The sequence below is a fragment of the Rosa rugosa genome, chromosome 3, assembly GCF_958449725.1.
Source record: "Rosa rugosa chromosome 3, drRosRugo1.1, whole genome shotgun sequence".
Classification (NCBI taxonomy): Eukaryota; Viridiplantae; Streptophyta; class Magnoliopsida; order Rosales; family Rosaceae; genus Rosa; species Rosa rugosa.
The window spans coordinates 10,476,558-10,494,748 of record NC_084822.1 but is presented as its reverse complement, the minus strand read 5'-3'; the positions used below and the strand labels follow the sequence as shown (position 1 = coordinate 10,494,748).

Genomic DNA, 18,191 nt, shown 5'->3' with positions numbered 1-18,191 from the left:
TTTCTTACGGCTGTGCCCGTAATTGCTAGTGGATTCTAGCTCATCTCATATGGCTTTCGACGCTTGACGGATCCTTTTACTATCGTGTTCACGCTTCCCGCATCATAACTAATTACAAAATTCCATATAGACAAAAGAGTTCAGAACTGATGATCCAAATCAGTAAAAATTGCCCTAATTCTATGTCCACATATACGCAAGACCAAATCCTGTACACGATCAGATCACATGCCGGCTAGTGTGTGAGGCATTTAAGAGGTACCATAGAGATTTCTTTCCTGACCTGAAACAAAAGTAGGAAAAGCTGCATTAAGGCTTCGATTCGGTATGGTTTAGTGTGTAGTGTATACATGTACTCTAAATTTTCTTAAAGGTTTTCAAAGCATTTCAGAAACATGCATGAAAGATTATATCAAACCTAAATGGAGTCTAAACTGAGAAAAAAAGACCTAGTTGATCAATTCAAGATCATATCTTGCATCTAAAGGAATTCAGATATATAAAAATTGAAAATAAGAAGGGAGATCTTAATGCAGATTTGGTTTGATTTTAACAAATAAAGTAAAATCATGTATACTATCATTGGTTGAAATTGAAATACCTTAATCAAATGCATATGGATCATCAGCATATGGATTCAGAGACCCTTCTGAAAACAGGTCACCGATGTTTGAAGGACGTGGTTGACCCTCTCCCTTAGATCCCCACATAACAAAAACAACATATTGCAAATTCAGTATTTGCAGAATCAAAATGAGTGCTGCATTATATAACTCAAGCAATGCATCCAGCTTTTCCATAATTCAATACAGTAATCTTTGGATTTAACAATGTGTTCCAAAAAACCAACTTATCCTATACGTTCCAGCTACATGGTATTGATTTTCATTATCTGAGGAAGCAAAATGCAGGATCTTTGTACTTGTAATTCTAAATGCATGCGGATTCTTATAGCAATATTAACTCTATCCACTCAGATATATTTTGTCCAAGACTAGTACAACCAAAGCTTCTAAGCAATCTGAGACATGAGAAAGTAGATGAATCACAAGATATTCCAAAACTGAAATAAAGTAATGGGTTTAGCTTACCTTGACTGCACTCCTGGGGCTTTTGACTTTTGGTGTACTTGTCCTCTTATGTTTTCTTGGATCCTGATGTCATACAGAAAATAAAATTCAGTATTGAGAAATGTATGTCTAAAGGTGAAAATGGAGATTGAGCACATAGCTTCACAGAAGTCACCAGGTTCATACCTCAAACATGACTGTGCTTCTTGATTTCCTTTTAATAGTTCTTCCATTACCGGTTTCAACTTCATATTCATCCCGAATTACCTGCAATGCATGAAGTAAGTCTCAGGTAGTTGATGGGATAAAGCAAAAGTTAATCTCAGGTTGTTGATGGGATAAGGCAAGAATTAATTGAATCTTAATAAGCAACATTAAACCCTTATTAATACTATTGCCATGAGCAAAAAGATTCATATTAATAATCTGTTTTCAACTACAGAAGTTGCTCTAAACCTAAAGTTGCATTATTTATGAATATGGAAATTTCTACCTTTTTATGGTGCTTTGAAATATTCATTCCACTTGGTGAATTCATATTCTCTGAAGCTTTCTTCAACAGTGTTGACACCGGTGTTTGTGTTGCTCCCACTAGAGGTGAATCCTACACACCAAATAGAATGAAATATCATAATGAATCATATTGTCATGTGAAAAGGATCAAACATGAAAGAAATTAAAATGATTTTCAGAATATCGTCCCACCTTCTCATCATGCTCCGGTCTTCTTAGAGAGCGCTGACCTCTCCTTCTCACAACAGGGTTTCTCCTTGACGAAATAGAGTATTCCTGAGACAGAATGAACTCATCATATTGATAGAAATTCCAGACTATTATCAGATTATGAAATTTTATGCTTCAACCAAGATCCCAAAGAGGAAATCTATGAAAAATATACGCTCTCCCACTGCATAAATCCATGCCATTTTGCGTTGTCCTTCTAAACCTTAGCACAATGCATTCTTGAATAAAGGATCACTCTATTCGATCATGCATATTTTAATAAAAATAAAATAAATTTGTGTATCTCACTATTCTTATATGAGTAGTTGAATACAGACTTCAAAATTTAAATAATAAGTTTTATCTGGCATAGATTAGTATCACTACATCCAGATGTTAATACAAATTCAAAAACTTTTGTGCAGGTGTATGTGTGTGTGTGTGTGTGAGAGAGAGAGAGAGAGAAGCATTGGTTTAAAAGCCAACCTTTTTCGAATTCACTTCTTGCTCCTCCTCTGGCTTATCGCTCATAACTTTCCACTGCAATTGCAGTAATGCCCTCTGCTTCTCCTCCTGTGATAACAAGAATATGTAAAAAATGTACAAAAAAATTCAATTCAGAAAGAACATAGCGAAGATAAGTACTTTGGACTTTTGAAGATCCAACTCCTCCTGAAGCTTCTTAATCTCATCTTCATGCTGAAGCCTCAAAGCTCTCAGTTGGGCTTCATGTTCATTCCTCATTGATGTTAATTTCTAAGACAAAAGTAATCTGATTTAGTAACTTAGGCATATTCGACCCAACTTAGTTCAAGCTTGAAGCTACATGAAGTTACAAACCTCTCTCAACTCATTTTCAGCTTGAAGTTGGATCTGCTTTAGCTGTTCACTGTGTTTATCTTTTAAATTTCGTTCTTTTTTATCATGTTCCTGCTGAAGACTACTGACCTGCAAATATGAAGATCAATAATATTCTACTCCATATTTGGCAAGCTAGCTAGTGTAGTTGAGAACACAGTCAGAAGCATGTAATAGAAATGCCTCAGAAAAGGAGCAACTTCCCAGATCAAAACTGAGCTACTTAGAACAGCGCCAAGGTAAAAATTTGGATTCATTCTTTGAAAAGAGTTGCACAGTCAGTAACAAATTGCAGGTAGGCTATTTAGCAGAATTTTACCGGTGCAAACAGACTTGAGTATCAAACAAATTTTTCTGTTTTTTTTTTCTTGTCAACTTATTATTTACAAATACTATAGACTAATGGTGAATGCTGAGGAATGAAAAATCTGTTCAATGCAATACATGATGTTTAACATATGGAAAATAATTACTCCTCTCCTGAATGTAAATGTTTGATAATGTTAGAGAATGTGTAGGAAAAAAACAAAAATATAATTTTTGTAACATCAAACAAATGTAATTTGTGCAAAAAGTGATCATCAGTTTTATATTTAATAGCATGCACCACTTTCCCATACATACCAGCGCAGCATGTTCCTCCTGAACATGCATCAAGTGCTGCCTAGATTCTTCGTTGCATTCTTCTAGTTTTTTCTCACATTCTATCTCCCTGTCTCGAACAAGATTTTCTGCCTGAAGGTTCAATTAAACGAAGATCAATTCAAGAACACGATTTAGCTGTAACATATTCCAGGAGATGGTAAAAATGAGCAAACCTTTTGCTTTTCCATCTTAACTATCTCCAGCTTCTCCACCTCATACTTCTTCCGGATGTCATTAATTGCCTAAGTAAATTTGTCTTAATGTCAATTCAAAAGTAGTTAAAGTTAAACTGTATGGTGTGCAGATGCTTAGATCATAAGAGGTCACACCTGATCATTCCTCTGTGATATGTCTTTCAAGTGCCTTGACAGTTCTAGTTGTTTACTCTCAAGCATGAGGTCATATTGTTTCTTATCTTCCACAAGTCTAGTTTCAGCAGCAGTCAGGGATGCACGATTCTGCAACAAAGTACAGAACTGTAAGTAGATAAGATATGGTTTTACAAACATCTCACATTTATATTGAATTACAAACCTCTGTGATCTGTTCTTCCAGATTCATCTCTCGTTCCTTATATTGCACAATAAGTTGCTCCTTTTCCTCTAGTGTGCTATGAAGCTGGCTGACTTGTTTATCCATCAAATCTACATGCTGCTCATGTGTTTCACCTTCCTTCAGTAAACCATCTATTTGTTCCACTTTCTTCTGTATCTCTGCTTGTAGTTTCTCTGTATTATCTTTATTCTCAGTTTCTAGTGCTGAGATTTTCAGCAACAGATTTTGCTGCAAGATAGTACAAAAACAAGTTTAATATGACAAAAACACATCTCATAATATAAAATGTATGTGTCAGAATTTGCATACCATTTTGTTCTCAGATGACCTTGAACTTTCTGACAGAGAATCAATTTGCAGTTCTAATTCAGACACCAACTTCTCTGTTTCAATCTTCTTTGAGACCAGAGCTTCAGTTTCAAACTCCAACTTCTGTATCCTCTCTCTGGCTGTACAGCTTTCCTCCGAAAGTTGTGCCATGATAGACTCCTGAATTTTCTGAAGTTCCATGACCTTATTGTTCAACTCCTGATTTACCAATTGTATAGCATCTTTTTCTGATGTTAAGTTCAAGAACCTGTCGTGCAGTTGATCATACTGTCTCTGAGCAAGCTTAGCAGAAAGATCTCTCTCCTGATTGACTAACTGGAAGCATGCCTCATAGAGAGAGTTTAGCTTATCAAACTTTTTTAGAAAGTTTAAACTTTGTTTATCCAATTCAGCCAAATGTGCAGCCAACACATGAACAAAACCTTCAAGGTTCTTTATCTCAAGGACTGACATATCTAATCTCTTAACAAGGTCATCGTTGCTTAGATGGAGATCATGCTTTTCTGCTTCCAACTTCTCCTGAGCAGTTATCAAACGTCTGATTTCATCCTCTTTTAACTTCAACTCAAGATGCACCTCACCCAATTTAGTGTTCAAACTCTCTGTAGCTAACCTATTAGTTGCTACAGTTTCTTCAAAGTTCTTAATCATAGAATCTGCAAGGAAAAGACATATGACTGCCGTTATAATGAAAGTCCAAGAAAACTTAAACAAACAATTTACGAAAAGTGCAATTGTTTTCTCATTGACTGCAAAATAGATGTAAGCCTTCTTTTTGACTTTTCTGTTGTATGGAAAGATGCATGCACTTAATTAGAGAGTACTTTTTCGACTATTAAAGTTGACTATTAAAGATACAAAATTTTCTAACAGAAAAAGTCTTGGTTCAAGTGGAAAATAATTTTATCTATGCATGTCCACAAAGTTTTAAGAAAGCTGACTATTGCAGAGTTATATTAAGCATACACCTTAATATGTTTCAGAGTCAGAGGTCAGAATACTGATAGAATGGGCTAAGTTGAATCTATGTTTATTATTTCCTTTACCTTTAGGTGTCAGAATGTTGGAGTTACAATGGTGATGCCAACATACATAAGAATTTATTTGAACATCACTTGAAGGGTAAGAAACCTTATTCCAAGTAACTTGGGTGGTCTGGTTCCCTAAATGGAAAGGCCTAGTCTAATACATGCGCAATGTGCCACATTTATACCATCTTCATTTTGGAGGTAGGAAATGAGTTTATACAATAGAGAGCATCTGATGCATGAGCTTTAATCATCTTCCAAACAACTCACCATAGAAAAAAATGGGGCTTAGTAAAGTTCCCTGGTTATGTAATCTATAATTACTTAGTTCCAGGTTGTCTTCTGATGGCATATATAAATTAACTCCAGATATGCCAGCTTATAATTTCTAAACAAATTGCAAGCTAGAGTCAGAATGCATAAGATGTTTACCTTTTTCCTCTATAAGATTTGCAGTTCTGCACTGTTCATTTCTGTAAAGTTTATCTGTCTCCTCTTTCTTGAGTCTGCGTTCCTCCAGCTCCTTTTCACCTAAAATCAGGATTCAAAAACATCACAGAAGGGTAAATGCACCCTTATCCAGTTATACATTACATCTTCAAACATTCTAAATTTTGAATATCCTCTCAGAAAAAGCAAATGAAAGGCAAATAACGTACGATTCCTTATAGTTTCCTCTGCTGACTCTAGCTTTATAGACAGATCATTCATTTGTTGGCACAAACCATCAAGAGCTACTGCACTCGCAGAGAGTTTGCCTTCAAAGGACTCTTTATCTTTCTCAGCTGTTAGAGCAAGTTAAATATCAATACCAGTGTGATCCAAAGCAAAATGTGAAAGGCCAAACAGCACAGAACAGTACTCACCATCCTGGACTTGACCAGCTAACAGCTGTAAAGTTTCTGTGAGTTGATCACACAATGTTTTAGTTGAAGAAAACTTAGACTCTAATCCCTTCCACAGCTTTTCATCTTCTTTCTGCTTCACTTTAAACTTAGCATTTTCATTGAAAGCGTTCTGCAATTTTTCTTCTAGTGCACGGATGTGCTCCATTGATTTTGTCAGCTTAGTGTTCTGCATATATCAGTAAATTACTTGTTTATATGCCTTTGAACTTCAAGTAAGAGATACAAAACATCTATATTGTAATGAAATTGAACCGAACCCTAACAAATTGAGGCACAGAGTGAAACACAAATCCAAACACATATTTGCACAAGCTAGCGCGTGCAAATCACACTCGCTCACTCACAGGCACACCGTACAGAAGAGAGAGAGAGAGAGAGAGAGAGAGAGTACCGCCATTTCCAGATCTGTTTTCACAGAAGCTTGCTCTTTCACTAATTTCTCTGCAAACGAAGAGAACGAACAAGAATTCGTCACAGAAATTCAAAATCACTGACGAAATCAGCTAGAAAACCGAGAAATTCCGATCAATACGAACCTGCGGTGAGCTTCAAGTTCGCGAAGCTTCCCGACGAGGTCGACTCCGGCGGACGCGAAGAGTAGGCGAAGGTCTTCGGAGGTCCTCCTGAGACCGATTTTGTAATAACCTGTTTTAACAACTCTTAGTGGAATTACTGTTAATAAAGGAAAAAGGGGGCAGACAACTTTCTGATTTTAGGGAGTAAAGCTCGGAGATGTGTTTATTTGTCCTGTTTATGCATAATTGGTGACAGTTAACAAGCAGACTAGCATCTCTCTCTCACTCACTCTGTTTCACTTCAAAAAAAACAGAGCATTAGTTCTCTAACTCTGTTCTTCCTCCATCAACCACCTCCAGACGTCGGATCACTCCCTTTGGCTTCGCCTGAGGCTGCTCTACCTACTGGACGTCGTCTTTTTCCCCGGCACAGCCTCAAGGTCCGGCAAACCAGCTCGACCCGGTTGCACCCGAAAACGAACCAACTCATCCTCCTCGTGTTTCCGGCCACCAATTCCCCCCAAACTTCATCCTCGAGCTCGTCTCAACGTCCTGAAGCTCCTAGAAGTGGCCTTGCACGGCGGCGCTACTCGTGGTGGCGGCTGGAAGCCAGACCCGATCAAATCGAAAACCGAAGCTTCGAGCAATATATCTCGCGCTACAGGACGTTGTTTTGAGTGTTTCTTGAACTGGTGAACTCAGAGTGAGGATCTGAACAACTTTCCAGAAGGTATCGAGGCCTGAAGTTGCAGTTTTTACGTCGAACTAGGAGCTCGCCGGTTTCTGGGTTTTTCCGGCCAACCGACTGGTTTGAGGTAATTTCTATTCCTTCCGGTCATTTTCAGACTTCGTGCTAGTTATGAAAGTTGTCAAGCATGATGAGAGGAAGAAGATCAGCCCGGCCCCGACACCATTGGTGGTGGTCGGCGGCGGCTCTGCCACTAATTCCGGCGGCCATTTCCGGCCACCTCCGGGGATCAAAAATATGGTTTCTGTACATTTTCAGATTCTATATTTCAATACGATCATTTTGATATATTATACACAATTTTTGGATATCATATGATTAAGTTATGAATTTTACGATTTCGATCGATTTCGATCGTTCGATTTGTGATATGTGAAGATCGGACCGTCCGATGGACTTGTAGTTTTGATATGTTGATCTTATGACTGTCCCAGTGGCTTTGTGTGGTCATGGGCGAAGATCCGACCGTTGGATCTTCGTATAATTGCTAAACAGTGATTAGGGAGGCGATTCGTGAGAATCCGTCCGTTGAATTTTCGTATAAATTAGCGGAGATGTTAGTAAGGACGATTCAGGAAGATCTGACCGTTGGATCTTCGTGATGATTTTTGGAGGATGATCCTAAAGGCGATCTGTGAGGATCCGACCGTTGGATCATCATTTAATTTCGATCCGACCGTTGGATTGTCGTTTGATTTTGTTTTTGAGTTATTGGCTAAGTTAAGGTCATGTCTGATTAGGTGATCGACGGTTTGATTTGGCGGACGATTCGTGAAAGTGTATTTTGAGCTGTTAAGAAGACGCAGCGGGAATTTAGAGGTGAGTAAACCTCACGTGGTTCATATACGAACCGAATAAATTTAATTACCTTATTTTGTCGTAATTGCGTGAAAATATTTATGGAATAAATATTTGTTTTAAAATCATATGGACTTGATCAACTACGGTCCATGGGTAAGTAAAATGATTTTTACGATACAAATGAATTTCTCGGTTTTATTGCATGTGAACTATAGTTGGTATTAGTGATTATCCCTGAGCGGATAATTACGTATATATATATTTACGTGATTATATGTGAATGGTGTGACATTGAAGAGTGTGGAAATTGGGATGATTAAATTAGGGTTATTATCACAAATGATACCTGAACTATATCTCAATCTTATCGATGGTACCTAAACTTCAATTTTGATCACAACCAGTACCCGAACTTTTCGATTTCATTTTAAATAGTACCTAAGGCCACATTCGGTCACTATTCCGGCCAAAAAAGCCAAATCTAAAATATAAAAAAATTAAAAAAAAATTCAAGGCAAGTCTATTACCAAAAAAATCATCACTATATATGATCGCAACCCTTGAAATCATCAAAGATCATCACTATGATTGCCTTTACATGCCATTTTTAGTTGGAATAGTGACTGGAGGTGGCTCTAGGTACCATTTAAAATGAAATCGAAAAGTTCAGGTACTGGTTGTGATCAAAATTGAAGTTCAGGTACCATCGATAAAATTGAGGTATAGTTCAGGTACCATTTGTGATAATAACCCATTAAATTATTATGAATTGACATGTGACTTACCATATTTATATGTGATGAACATGATTGATGAGTTCTTGTTAATATTCATGATTTACATTGGAGGATGTATAGAGTTAGAGAATGTAAGGTTCTGAGGATGAGGTGTCCGAAGTTCGACGGTTAAGGATAACCGGAGTGTTTGTGTGCTGAGGACGGGGATGTCCAAGGTGCGACGGTTTATTATTAACCGAAGTTGTGTGCTGAGGACGGGGATGTCCAAAGCGCGACGGTTTATTATTAACCGAAGTATATGGTGCTGAGGACGGGGATGTCCAAAGCGCGACGGTTATAGTGTTAACCGAAGTATTTTTGCCGTTGCTTGACCCTAGGCCAAGGTGTCAGAGGTAACGAGGCAGTTAGAGCTCTAACGTGTTATGGGATGGGACTAAAGTGGTGATAGTGTTGTGAGATAGGACCAAAGTGGTGATAGTGTTGTGTGGTTTGACGTTTGCGTCGTGGATGTTGAGATTGTTGGTTGTGTTGTTGAGTTATAAGAATTGTAATTTAAAATCAACAGTTCTTTCTTGTTTACTCATACTGGCTGTAAAAAGCTTACCGGGTTTTGTGTTGTTGCAACTCCCGGTACACTATTTAAATTGTGTAGCGGGTAATCCTACAGGTCAGGAGAACCAGGACGGTGATCGGGCTGCTTAGAGTAGTGTTATGTGAATTACAGCATTATATTGTGAGGTTTGTTATGCTCATTTAGAGCTTTACAATTTTACCTTGTAAGAGTGAATTGTAATAATTAACTCGAGGTTTTCGAGTTTTGTGTTGAGTGGCGAGTGGTGTGTTTGTTTCTGAGAAAAAAATTCAGAACGTTATTTGTATTAATTGTTTATTCATGTTTCGGATTTGAATTGGTTATTCAAAATTCGGGGCGTGACAGATTTCGAGAGGGACTTGAACTGATCCAAGCTCCTCATGCTTGGAAACCCTAGCTTCTGCATCTTTGGAACTCGGATTGAAACCCTAGAAATTTGTACGAACAATCGCTCTGTCTCTCTCTCTCTGTCTCTGTCTCTGTCTCTGTCTCTGTCTCTCTCTCTCTCTCTCTCTCTCTCTCTCTCTCTCTCTCTCTCTCTCTCTCTCTCTCTCTCTCTCTCTCTCTCTCTCTCTCTCTCTCTCTCTCTCTCTCTCTCTCTCTCTCTCTCTCTCTCTCTCTCTGTGGTGCTCTGAGACTTTTGAGAGCGCTATAGTGAAATGAACTTGGCGCCAAATGACGAGGTCAGGTATTTATAAAGTTTTGCTTTCATATTAACCGCCTCTTAATTAAGCTAATAAGCTTCCTTCTTTCTCTAATTTCTATTATCGCTTTTTGTAATTTTTTTTTCTGGCAATTTTCATACATGGTAAATTTCGTAAATTGTATTTTACCCTTTTCAGGAATTTGGAAAAATAAAAATTAAAACTTACTTTAGTCGATCCCACTCATAACACCAATGTATTTTAAGTTCACTCTAGCCACATATCAATTGAATAACCTCTCCAAAAATAATAAAATTATTTATTAACTAAATATTTTGGTTTCCCCTCCACGTCAATCATTCGGCAATTGTCTAAAGCAAGTTCTAAGAGCATTTTTAGTAAACTCTCTATTTTGGCTCCTTAGCTACTTTGAAGAGCATATTTAGCTTTTTATATATTTTAGCAGCTGCACTAGACTCCTAAGTGACTCTCCATTATAAGTTTTAGCTATCTTGCTCCTAAATGTAGAGAGCGAGATGAGGCTCTCTATAATTTAAAACATTTCTTTTGGGTTATTTTATATAATTTATAAATACTTTTAAACTATTTAATCTTCATTTAAAAAATAATATAAACTCAAAATTTGCTAAAATAGAGAGCATTGATACAGACGTATTTCTAAAGTAGCTAGCCAAAATGACTTTTTAGCTATTTTGGCTAAAATTTGACTCAAAAATGATTAGCATTGCTAAAGATGCTCTAAGTTGAAGTAGGAATGTAGGGAATAATTTCACAAGAAGGTAGTACAAGCATTCTTATTATGTTCATTGTGTAATATAGTTCAGTGATTAAAATCATATTTTATAATTAAACTTAATCTCTTACTAATTCAAATAGTATAATTTATTTGTTGAATTTAAAATAACGATGATTGTGACTTTTCGATTTCTTTGTTCATTGATACAAAATTAGTGTAAAATCACCAATAAAATTAGGGAAAATGATCATTTACCCAATTTTGGGGTTAATTAACTTACCCAAACACTCTAAGAGATTGCCCACTTACCCAAACACTCTAAGAGATCATTTCCCTAATACCCAATTAAGTATTTTTTTTTATTCCTTTTTATTTATTTTTGGGACAATTTTGCCCTCTCCTTCTTTGTCACTTAGAGAGACAAGTCATTGGAGACCTTGCCGGACTCCGGCGACCGGTCACCGGAATCCCGAATCCGGCTACTGGACTGGTGACCGGATTCTAGCGTCTGAATTTATTGCCTCCTAATAATATCCAGTAATCATATTATTGCCCCCCAATAATCATATTATTGCCTCCTAATAATCATATTATTGCCTCCCAATAATCATATTATTGTCTCCCAATACTCTTTTTATTGCCTCCTAATAATCATATTATTGCCTCCTAATAATCATATTATTGCCCCCAATAATCATATTATTGCACTCCAATAATCATATTATTGCCCTCAAGTGAATTGCATAAACTCCCAAAACCAAAATGAATACACTACAGACACAATTGATCAATTTATATGTTCAATTGTACGAGTAATTTTTTTTTTCCTTCCTCATTCTCGGAGCTCACAGTATACCAAAAAAAAAAAAGAGTGCTCTGGGCACCCACCGGAGTGTGAGGCCGGCTGGTTTTTTCGCCGGTGCTTCCCCGGCGGCGGTTTGGAGGTCTTGACCGGATTGGACGGCGGAAGATGTGACCGGTTGGGTTGGACAACCACCCTAACCTACTCACTGGTGGGGGAGGTCAACCATCTTCAGAAGATGGATGAGTTTATCTGTCGGTATTTCGCCCATAAAGAAGTTTCTAGACATCGATTTTGGTGGTATTGATTGAGATCACTTTTGTACTTAAAAATTTAAAATGCTGTCATTAAACTCGACCTGTCCTAATCAGACATCACCACTTGACCCTCATTTTCCTTACTGGTTGTCTTCTTACAACCCTAAACCATTATAATTGCCTTGTCAAAAACCTTAGAGGTCGGAAGAGAGAATATTAACAAGCCTTTGATGGTTGACAATTGTGGTTTCACCTACAACGTACTCTTCCATGTCCTTCAACAACAACTTGTTGAGCACACCTACCAAAAGAAAAATGGCAGATTGGGGGCTTTGGCTCTGAAACTGGACTTGGAAAAGGCATATGACTTGCTAAACTGGCCTTACCTCTCATATTGTCTGAAAAGGTTTGGTTTTCATGAAACTTGGATTAATTTAATTATGAACTGTGTCTCAACAGTTTCTTTCCCAGTTCTTGTGAATGGTTCTCCTACTGGCTTTTTTAAACCTCAAAGAGGCATTAGGCATGGTGATCCTCTATCACCTTACTTCTTTATTCTTGCTATGGAACCTCTAATTAGACATTTGAATGGCCTTGCTAACAACTATAAATCTCAAGTAGGATTACTTTCTTCCCCCTTGGGAGTTAGAATCTCTAATTTAATGTTTGCAGATGACTGCCTAATTTTTGCAAAAGGAACTAAAAAGAGTGCAAGGAACATAGCTCAAGTCCTGACCTTCTTCTCTTCAGCCTCAGACCAGAAGATGAGCTATCATAAATCTTCCATGTTCTTCTCTCCTAAGGTTAACTCTGGTCTCAAAAGGGATATTGTTAACATCTTGAACATTCAGCAAAAGTCTACAATTAGTAAGTACCTTGGCATCCATAATGTAATTTTTTGGAAAGATCCTGTCAATGCTAAAGAGCTGCTCTTGAAGATGTCTAATAAGTTGGCAGGTTGGAAAAAATCTTCTCTGTCAAGAGCAGGTAGATTAATTCTTATTCAGTCTAATCTTGCTGGCATGCCAAATCACACTATGTCCTGCTTTAAATGCCCTAAGAGCTTAACACATCAAATTGACAAACAGGCTAAAGCTTTTTTCTGGGGCTCAGATTCAAAATGCCCCCCCTATGGCTTGGAACAAAGTTTGTATGACAAAATCTCTTGGAGGGCTTGGTATCAGACCCTCTATTTTTTTCAACAATGCTGCAATTGCTAAACTGACTTTGAAAGTTTTAAATGATCAGGAAAATTGGTGGGCACAAATTATCAGGAAAAAATATCTAAAGCATTGTTCTTTCTTTCAGGTAAAAAAGAAACAGAGAATTATGTTGCTTGGAATGGCATTTTGGATACAAGAGAGCTCATTCTGAAAGGTATGCACTTGATTGTTGGGAATGGTAAGACTATAAAATTCTGGACTTTTAATTAGGTTTTTGATACACCCTTGTTGAATTTTATTCCTAAAAACAGAAAACATTTAATTAACTTGGTGGAAACTGTCGAAAATTATGTCTTAAATGGATCTGGGAACAAACCTAAGCTTCTAGCAGCCTTGGATTGCTATATTGTCAAACAGATTCTTGAAATTCCTTTGCCAGTCTCTGATCAGGAAGACAACTTTGTTTGGGATCCTTCTTCAAATGGCCATTTTACAGTTAAGTCTGCTACTTGGCTTCAACTTTAGGATCACCAGAAACATAGCCAAATTGACCTGATCAACAGGTTATGGAAAATGAATATCCATCCAAAACTTAAAGTTTTTGGCTGGTTGCTTCTTAGGGGAAGACTAAAGACTAGGGATAGATTGTCTAGGTTTAGTTTAATTAATGATAATACTTGCCCTTTATGTAATACTGTAATAGTGATAATGAAACTGCTAACCATTTATTTGGTTTGTGTATTTTTACAAAAGAAGTTTGGAATCTTGCTGATATTAATATCCCAATTAACTTGGAAGCTAGAGGGTTACATCTCTGTGTTCGAGGAACTTTTCATTAAAAAACCTTATTAGAGTGATCTGTACGTAATTTGCAAATATGATCACCATCTGCTGGCAGGTTTTGAAAGCAAGAAATGACCTTATTTTCAGAGGGATATCTTAGCATCCTTCATTTGTAATTGCAGCCTCAGCTGCCATGCTTAAAAGCTTCACTGAAGCTAATGTGCAACCAGGTAGAAACCGGAGAATTTCAGACTGTCCACAATTAGATGGGAACCCCCAAAAGAAGATCATGTGAAGATAAATTTTGATGGCTTTGTCCATAGAGATTCAGCTGCAGGAGGTTTTGTCATTAGAAACCATGTTGGTAAACCTCTATTTGCAGCCTCTATTCCAACTGGAAGTGCAACTATTCATGTTGCTAAGGCAATAGTGTGATAATATACATAAAGTTGTCGCAAGATCATTCACAAGAATATAGACACAATTGTATATACATCCAGGATAAATAAATTAAAATTTATATGATCGATTGAACTGATTGAAGTAGCCACGAGCACAAGTCTTCTGCAATTCTCTAGGTTTGAGCTTCTTATGAATGGGGCAAGAACTTATGCTCTAAGTCGTAGAGGTTGCAGGGACTTATACATCCTTATATATGAGTTAGGTTTAGCCTTGAACCCCTCCCATAAAGGAAGTTCAATAGGACTCAAACTTCACTCTTAAGAATCATTATGATATCATATCTTTGTAATTAAGTTAATAATCCAATAAATAGATTTCTATCCCTTACCAATAGATATACACATTGATTAGGTTACTAGAATTGAGTTCTGTTTCCATATTCATATTATTTAGTCTAAATCATTTATCAATTGTTGTGTACTCTAATAAACATGTGATAAGTCCATAAATTTTCTTACAAATAGCTCTCCAAAACAGTTTAATTCATGTAAAGGAAAAAGGGCTCAGAATCATGGAAGTGGAAGGAGACTCCAAGTTAGTAATCGATGCAGTAAATGGAGTGATTACTCCTCCATGGAGATTAATCATAATTGTTCAAGATATTAGAAACAATTCCACCAGCTTCCACTCAATTTCTTTCAAGCATGTTTTGAGGGAGGCTAATTTTGTTGCCGATGCGCGCCTCAGCTAATTTAGGACAATTAAGTTACTACCCTGTATTCCACTTGGAGAGATAGGGTTCCCCCTCAGGCCTCTAAGGCCTTACTATTTGATCTTGTAAACTCTAGTTGCCCTAGGGGCTTTGCTATTTAATATATTTTCTCTTATCAAAAAAAAAAAAAAAAACTTGTCGATCACACCCATTAGCTTCATGTTTGAAGAGACCATTATCTCTGCAATAGCCTTTGAGTCCAAAACAAAATATCAAATCCAGCTCGACTGCTGGTGAAAAAGTGGAACGCCTGTGAACCCTAGCCCATCCATCTTTAGCTATATGCATTCCTCTCCTTCTCTCTTCTTTACGATCGATGCAAAGCCAACTGATTAAATCGTATTTCTCTCCATATAGAAAAGGCCACCAGAGAGAGCAACACCGAATTGCAAAACTCTGGCGATAGTCCTTCCACTGTAACCCAAGTCTCCAAAGAGCGAAACAAGATATCGTCCATTGGAGCAAGTCCATCATACTCAGCAAGTACCACCATTGTGTTCTTATAAAATCACGGACTTGTATGAAGGATCCTGTTCTGATATGTCTTCATGGGACATGAACACAAATGATAGTCTGGTTCACATCCTCCAAATGGATAGAATTGTACCTGTGAAGCCCGCAACCTTAAGTTCGTGGGTGAGAAGACAATCCACTATATAATGATAATCTTCTTGCGGCACAACAGCTCCAGCGAACCCTAGATCGATACGAGGAGCCTCAGAATGGGAGAAGGCAGCAACAAGACTGGCAATAGCGTTAGCCATGGAGGTTTGGTGAGATTTTTCATTAATTGTTTATCTACCCTAGCAAAAGCGACAGGTTAGGTTTTTTGACAAATGTCTTTAAAGAAGTTTGTAATTTAAACTCACTGAATTATTCAATGACCATGGCTAGCACCATAAGGTTTTTATTTATTATATATAAGTGGAAATTCTTGAATTCGACTATTATCGTGCACTAGTTGTCTGTATATATAATAAAAAATTAATGAAGCAATTCCGAGTTAATACTACAAATGGCCACATGTTTTCTAAGTCGTTTACTAGCTGTTTGAAAAAAACTCCCGCTTTCCAAATTAATACTACAAATGGCCACATGTTTTATAATGCTTTCCGAGTTACTGTCCTGTATATATAGATAAAGACCTAAAGTCCCAAGTTCCGCAAAGAAACACGCAAAAATGATCTCCCCCAAGCAGACAACTCAAAACCCTAAACAACATAGAAAATGATCAGAACCTCCAATCCGGCACCGCCGCCGCCAACTCCACCACAACTCCTTACTTACCTGACAACGTTATCGAACAAATCCTCTCCTTCCTTCCGATCAAACTCGTGACGCAGGCAACCACCGTTTCGAAGCGGTGGGCTGACTTGTGGCCTTCCTTGCCTATAATTGATTTCGATGAGGGCGATCCCACAGATCCAGACGACCCAGCCAAACATCAACGCTTCATCAGATTCTTAAGGAACTGTTTGGAACGCTGCGAGAAACAGACGCTCGTAGATAAGTTCAGGCTTCGAATGAGATACCATGGAGTTGGAGAGGACGAAGACATTGTAGACGATTGGATAGTTTTCTCAATCCTGACATGTGTAAAAGAGTTTGATCTCTGTTTAGTTCGAGGCGGCGAATTCAGAGATGTGTGGACAACTGATCTCAACGAAGACGTTGCTAGACTCTACCTCATACCGCAACGAATTTTCTCTTCAAACTGTTTAACTAGTCTCAAGTTGGAGAATGTGAGCTATTTCAGTCGTGCAACTGGTACTCCTATAAGCCTACCGTCATTGAAAACCATGTCCCTCAAGCATGTGGAGTTCGATGAGAAAGATGGTGATCACCGCGCCCTCCCCAGGTTAATTTCGGGGTGCCCTAGCCTCGAACACTTATCATTAAATCAGTGCAATCTTGGCTTATCCACCCTATCGCTTAAAATTTCAAGTTTCAGTCTCAAATCCTTGGAAATTATGGATTGCCATTCTTTGGATTTAGTAGTTGAGACTATCAATCTTGTATCTTTTAAATTGGTTTCAGAGTGCTCCTACCCCTACCATTACGACTTGACTTTAATGAATTGCGACAAGTTGAAACATCTCCGCATCTCTAGTGTGGGGTTGAAAAAACTTTCATTGCTCTCTTGCTGTTGCAGAATGGAGAACTCAATTTTCACTCCAAATCTAGTTTTTGTTATGTTTAGCGGTCGTGTGAAGGCGAAGGTTCATTTCGTTGAAGCTCCATCAAATTTATTAGATGCTAAAATTGGAGTTTATTTCGAGAAACGTCAGTCGACCTTTAATTATTATTCTGATCTGAGAGATTTTCTTGAAAGCTTCAATTGCTCCAGGAAAGTGGAGATATCTATTCGTGATGTTGAGGTATATGATTTCTTGTTCGATTCGTTTAGTGCTCTTTAAATTTTGCAGCCCGCTGTTTCTTACATTGCACCAAGTTGTGCCAATAGCCTTACTTAACTAAGAAAAGTTACAGTAGTTTTACCGACGTTGCTATATGCATGATTGTGAAATGTGACCTAAGACAAGACATCTATGCTCCTATAACACTGGCATTGGTTAAATTTTTACTTTTTGTCAATTTGAGGATATAAGAAATTGTATCCTCTTGAACAGAAACAAGGTGCAGTGTGAAAAACAAATCATAATTGAAGAGTGAAAACTGTAATTATCCCGTTTGTAATTACTTATATATGTTGATTTCCCTCTTTAATAAGTTGTTGACAATATATGGCTTGTAGGGAGTCATAATACCAGAACCTTGCAGAATGGAATGGTCTCCACCATTACCTAGTATCAAGCAGCTGCAACTAATCTATTTATTTCCATTCGAGGACAGACATTACAGGTTGAATTCCTCCTTGGCTTGGATAGCACCATCTGCAGAGATTCTACCCCATCAGCGTTATTTTCTCATAAGATATAATAAAGCATTGCTTTTGGGGATGAAGTGACTGTTGAGAGTCGTTATTTCTATCATTTAGAAATTCTGCGCGCTAAAGGTAGGTTTCTACCAGTAGAATATTCATTAAGAAAAATGATTTCATTGTAGTTGTATTATTTACTCGATCTTGTGATTCATAAAGA

General features: G+C 37.5%; 2 protein-coding genes and 1 long non-coding RNA gene across 3 annotated transcripts; 2 read left to right on the top strand and 1 right to left on the bottom strand.

The window, feature by feature from the left end:
* Window positions 1–6,907, bottom strand: LOC133737194 (synaptonemal complex protein 1-like). The gene is made up of 20 exons (XM_062164802.1): window positions 6,902–6,907; window positions 6,654–6,762; window positions 6,509–6,558; window positions 6,076–6,283; window positions 5,869–5,994; window positions 5,642–5,740; window positions 4,161–4,837; window positions 3,831–4,079; window positions 3,626–3,754; window positions 3,470–3,538; window positions 3,276–3,386; window positions 2,634–2,741; window positions 2,439–2,549; window positions 2,280–2,366; window positions 1,776–1,859; window positions 1,564–1,674; window positions 1,257–1,337; window positions 1,092–1,154; window positions 602–695; window positions 1–283 (listed from the first exon to the last, which is right to left on the bottom strand). The coding sequence occupies exons 1-19, from the start codon at window positions 6,905–6,907 to the stop codon at window positions 603–605; spliced, it is 2,571 nt and encodes an 856-aa protein (XP_062020786.1). The 3' UTR covers window positions 1–283; window position 602.
* Window positions 6,908–6,937: 30 nt separating this feature from the next.
* Window positions 6,938–9,742, top strand: LOC133735822 (uncharacterized). Its single transcript, XR_009859276.1, has 3 exons — window positions 6,938–7,447; window positions 8,121–8,199; window positions 9,571–9,742. It is a non-coding gene; the product is annotated as an uncharacterized LOC133735822 (long non-coding RNA).
* A 6,871-nt stretch (window positions 9,743–16,613) lies between these two features.
* LOC133737193 (F-box/LRR-repeat protein At3g26922-like) lies at window positions 16,614–17,507 on the top strand. Its single transcript, XM_062164801.1, has one exon. The coding sequence runs from the start codon at window positions 16,614–16,616 to the stop codon at window positions 17,505–17,507; it is 894 nt and encodes a 297-aa protein (XP_062020785.1).
* The last annotated feature ends 684 nt before the right edge of the window (window positions 17,508–18,191 follow it).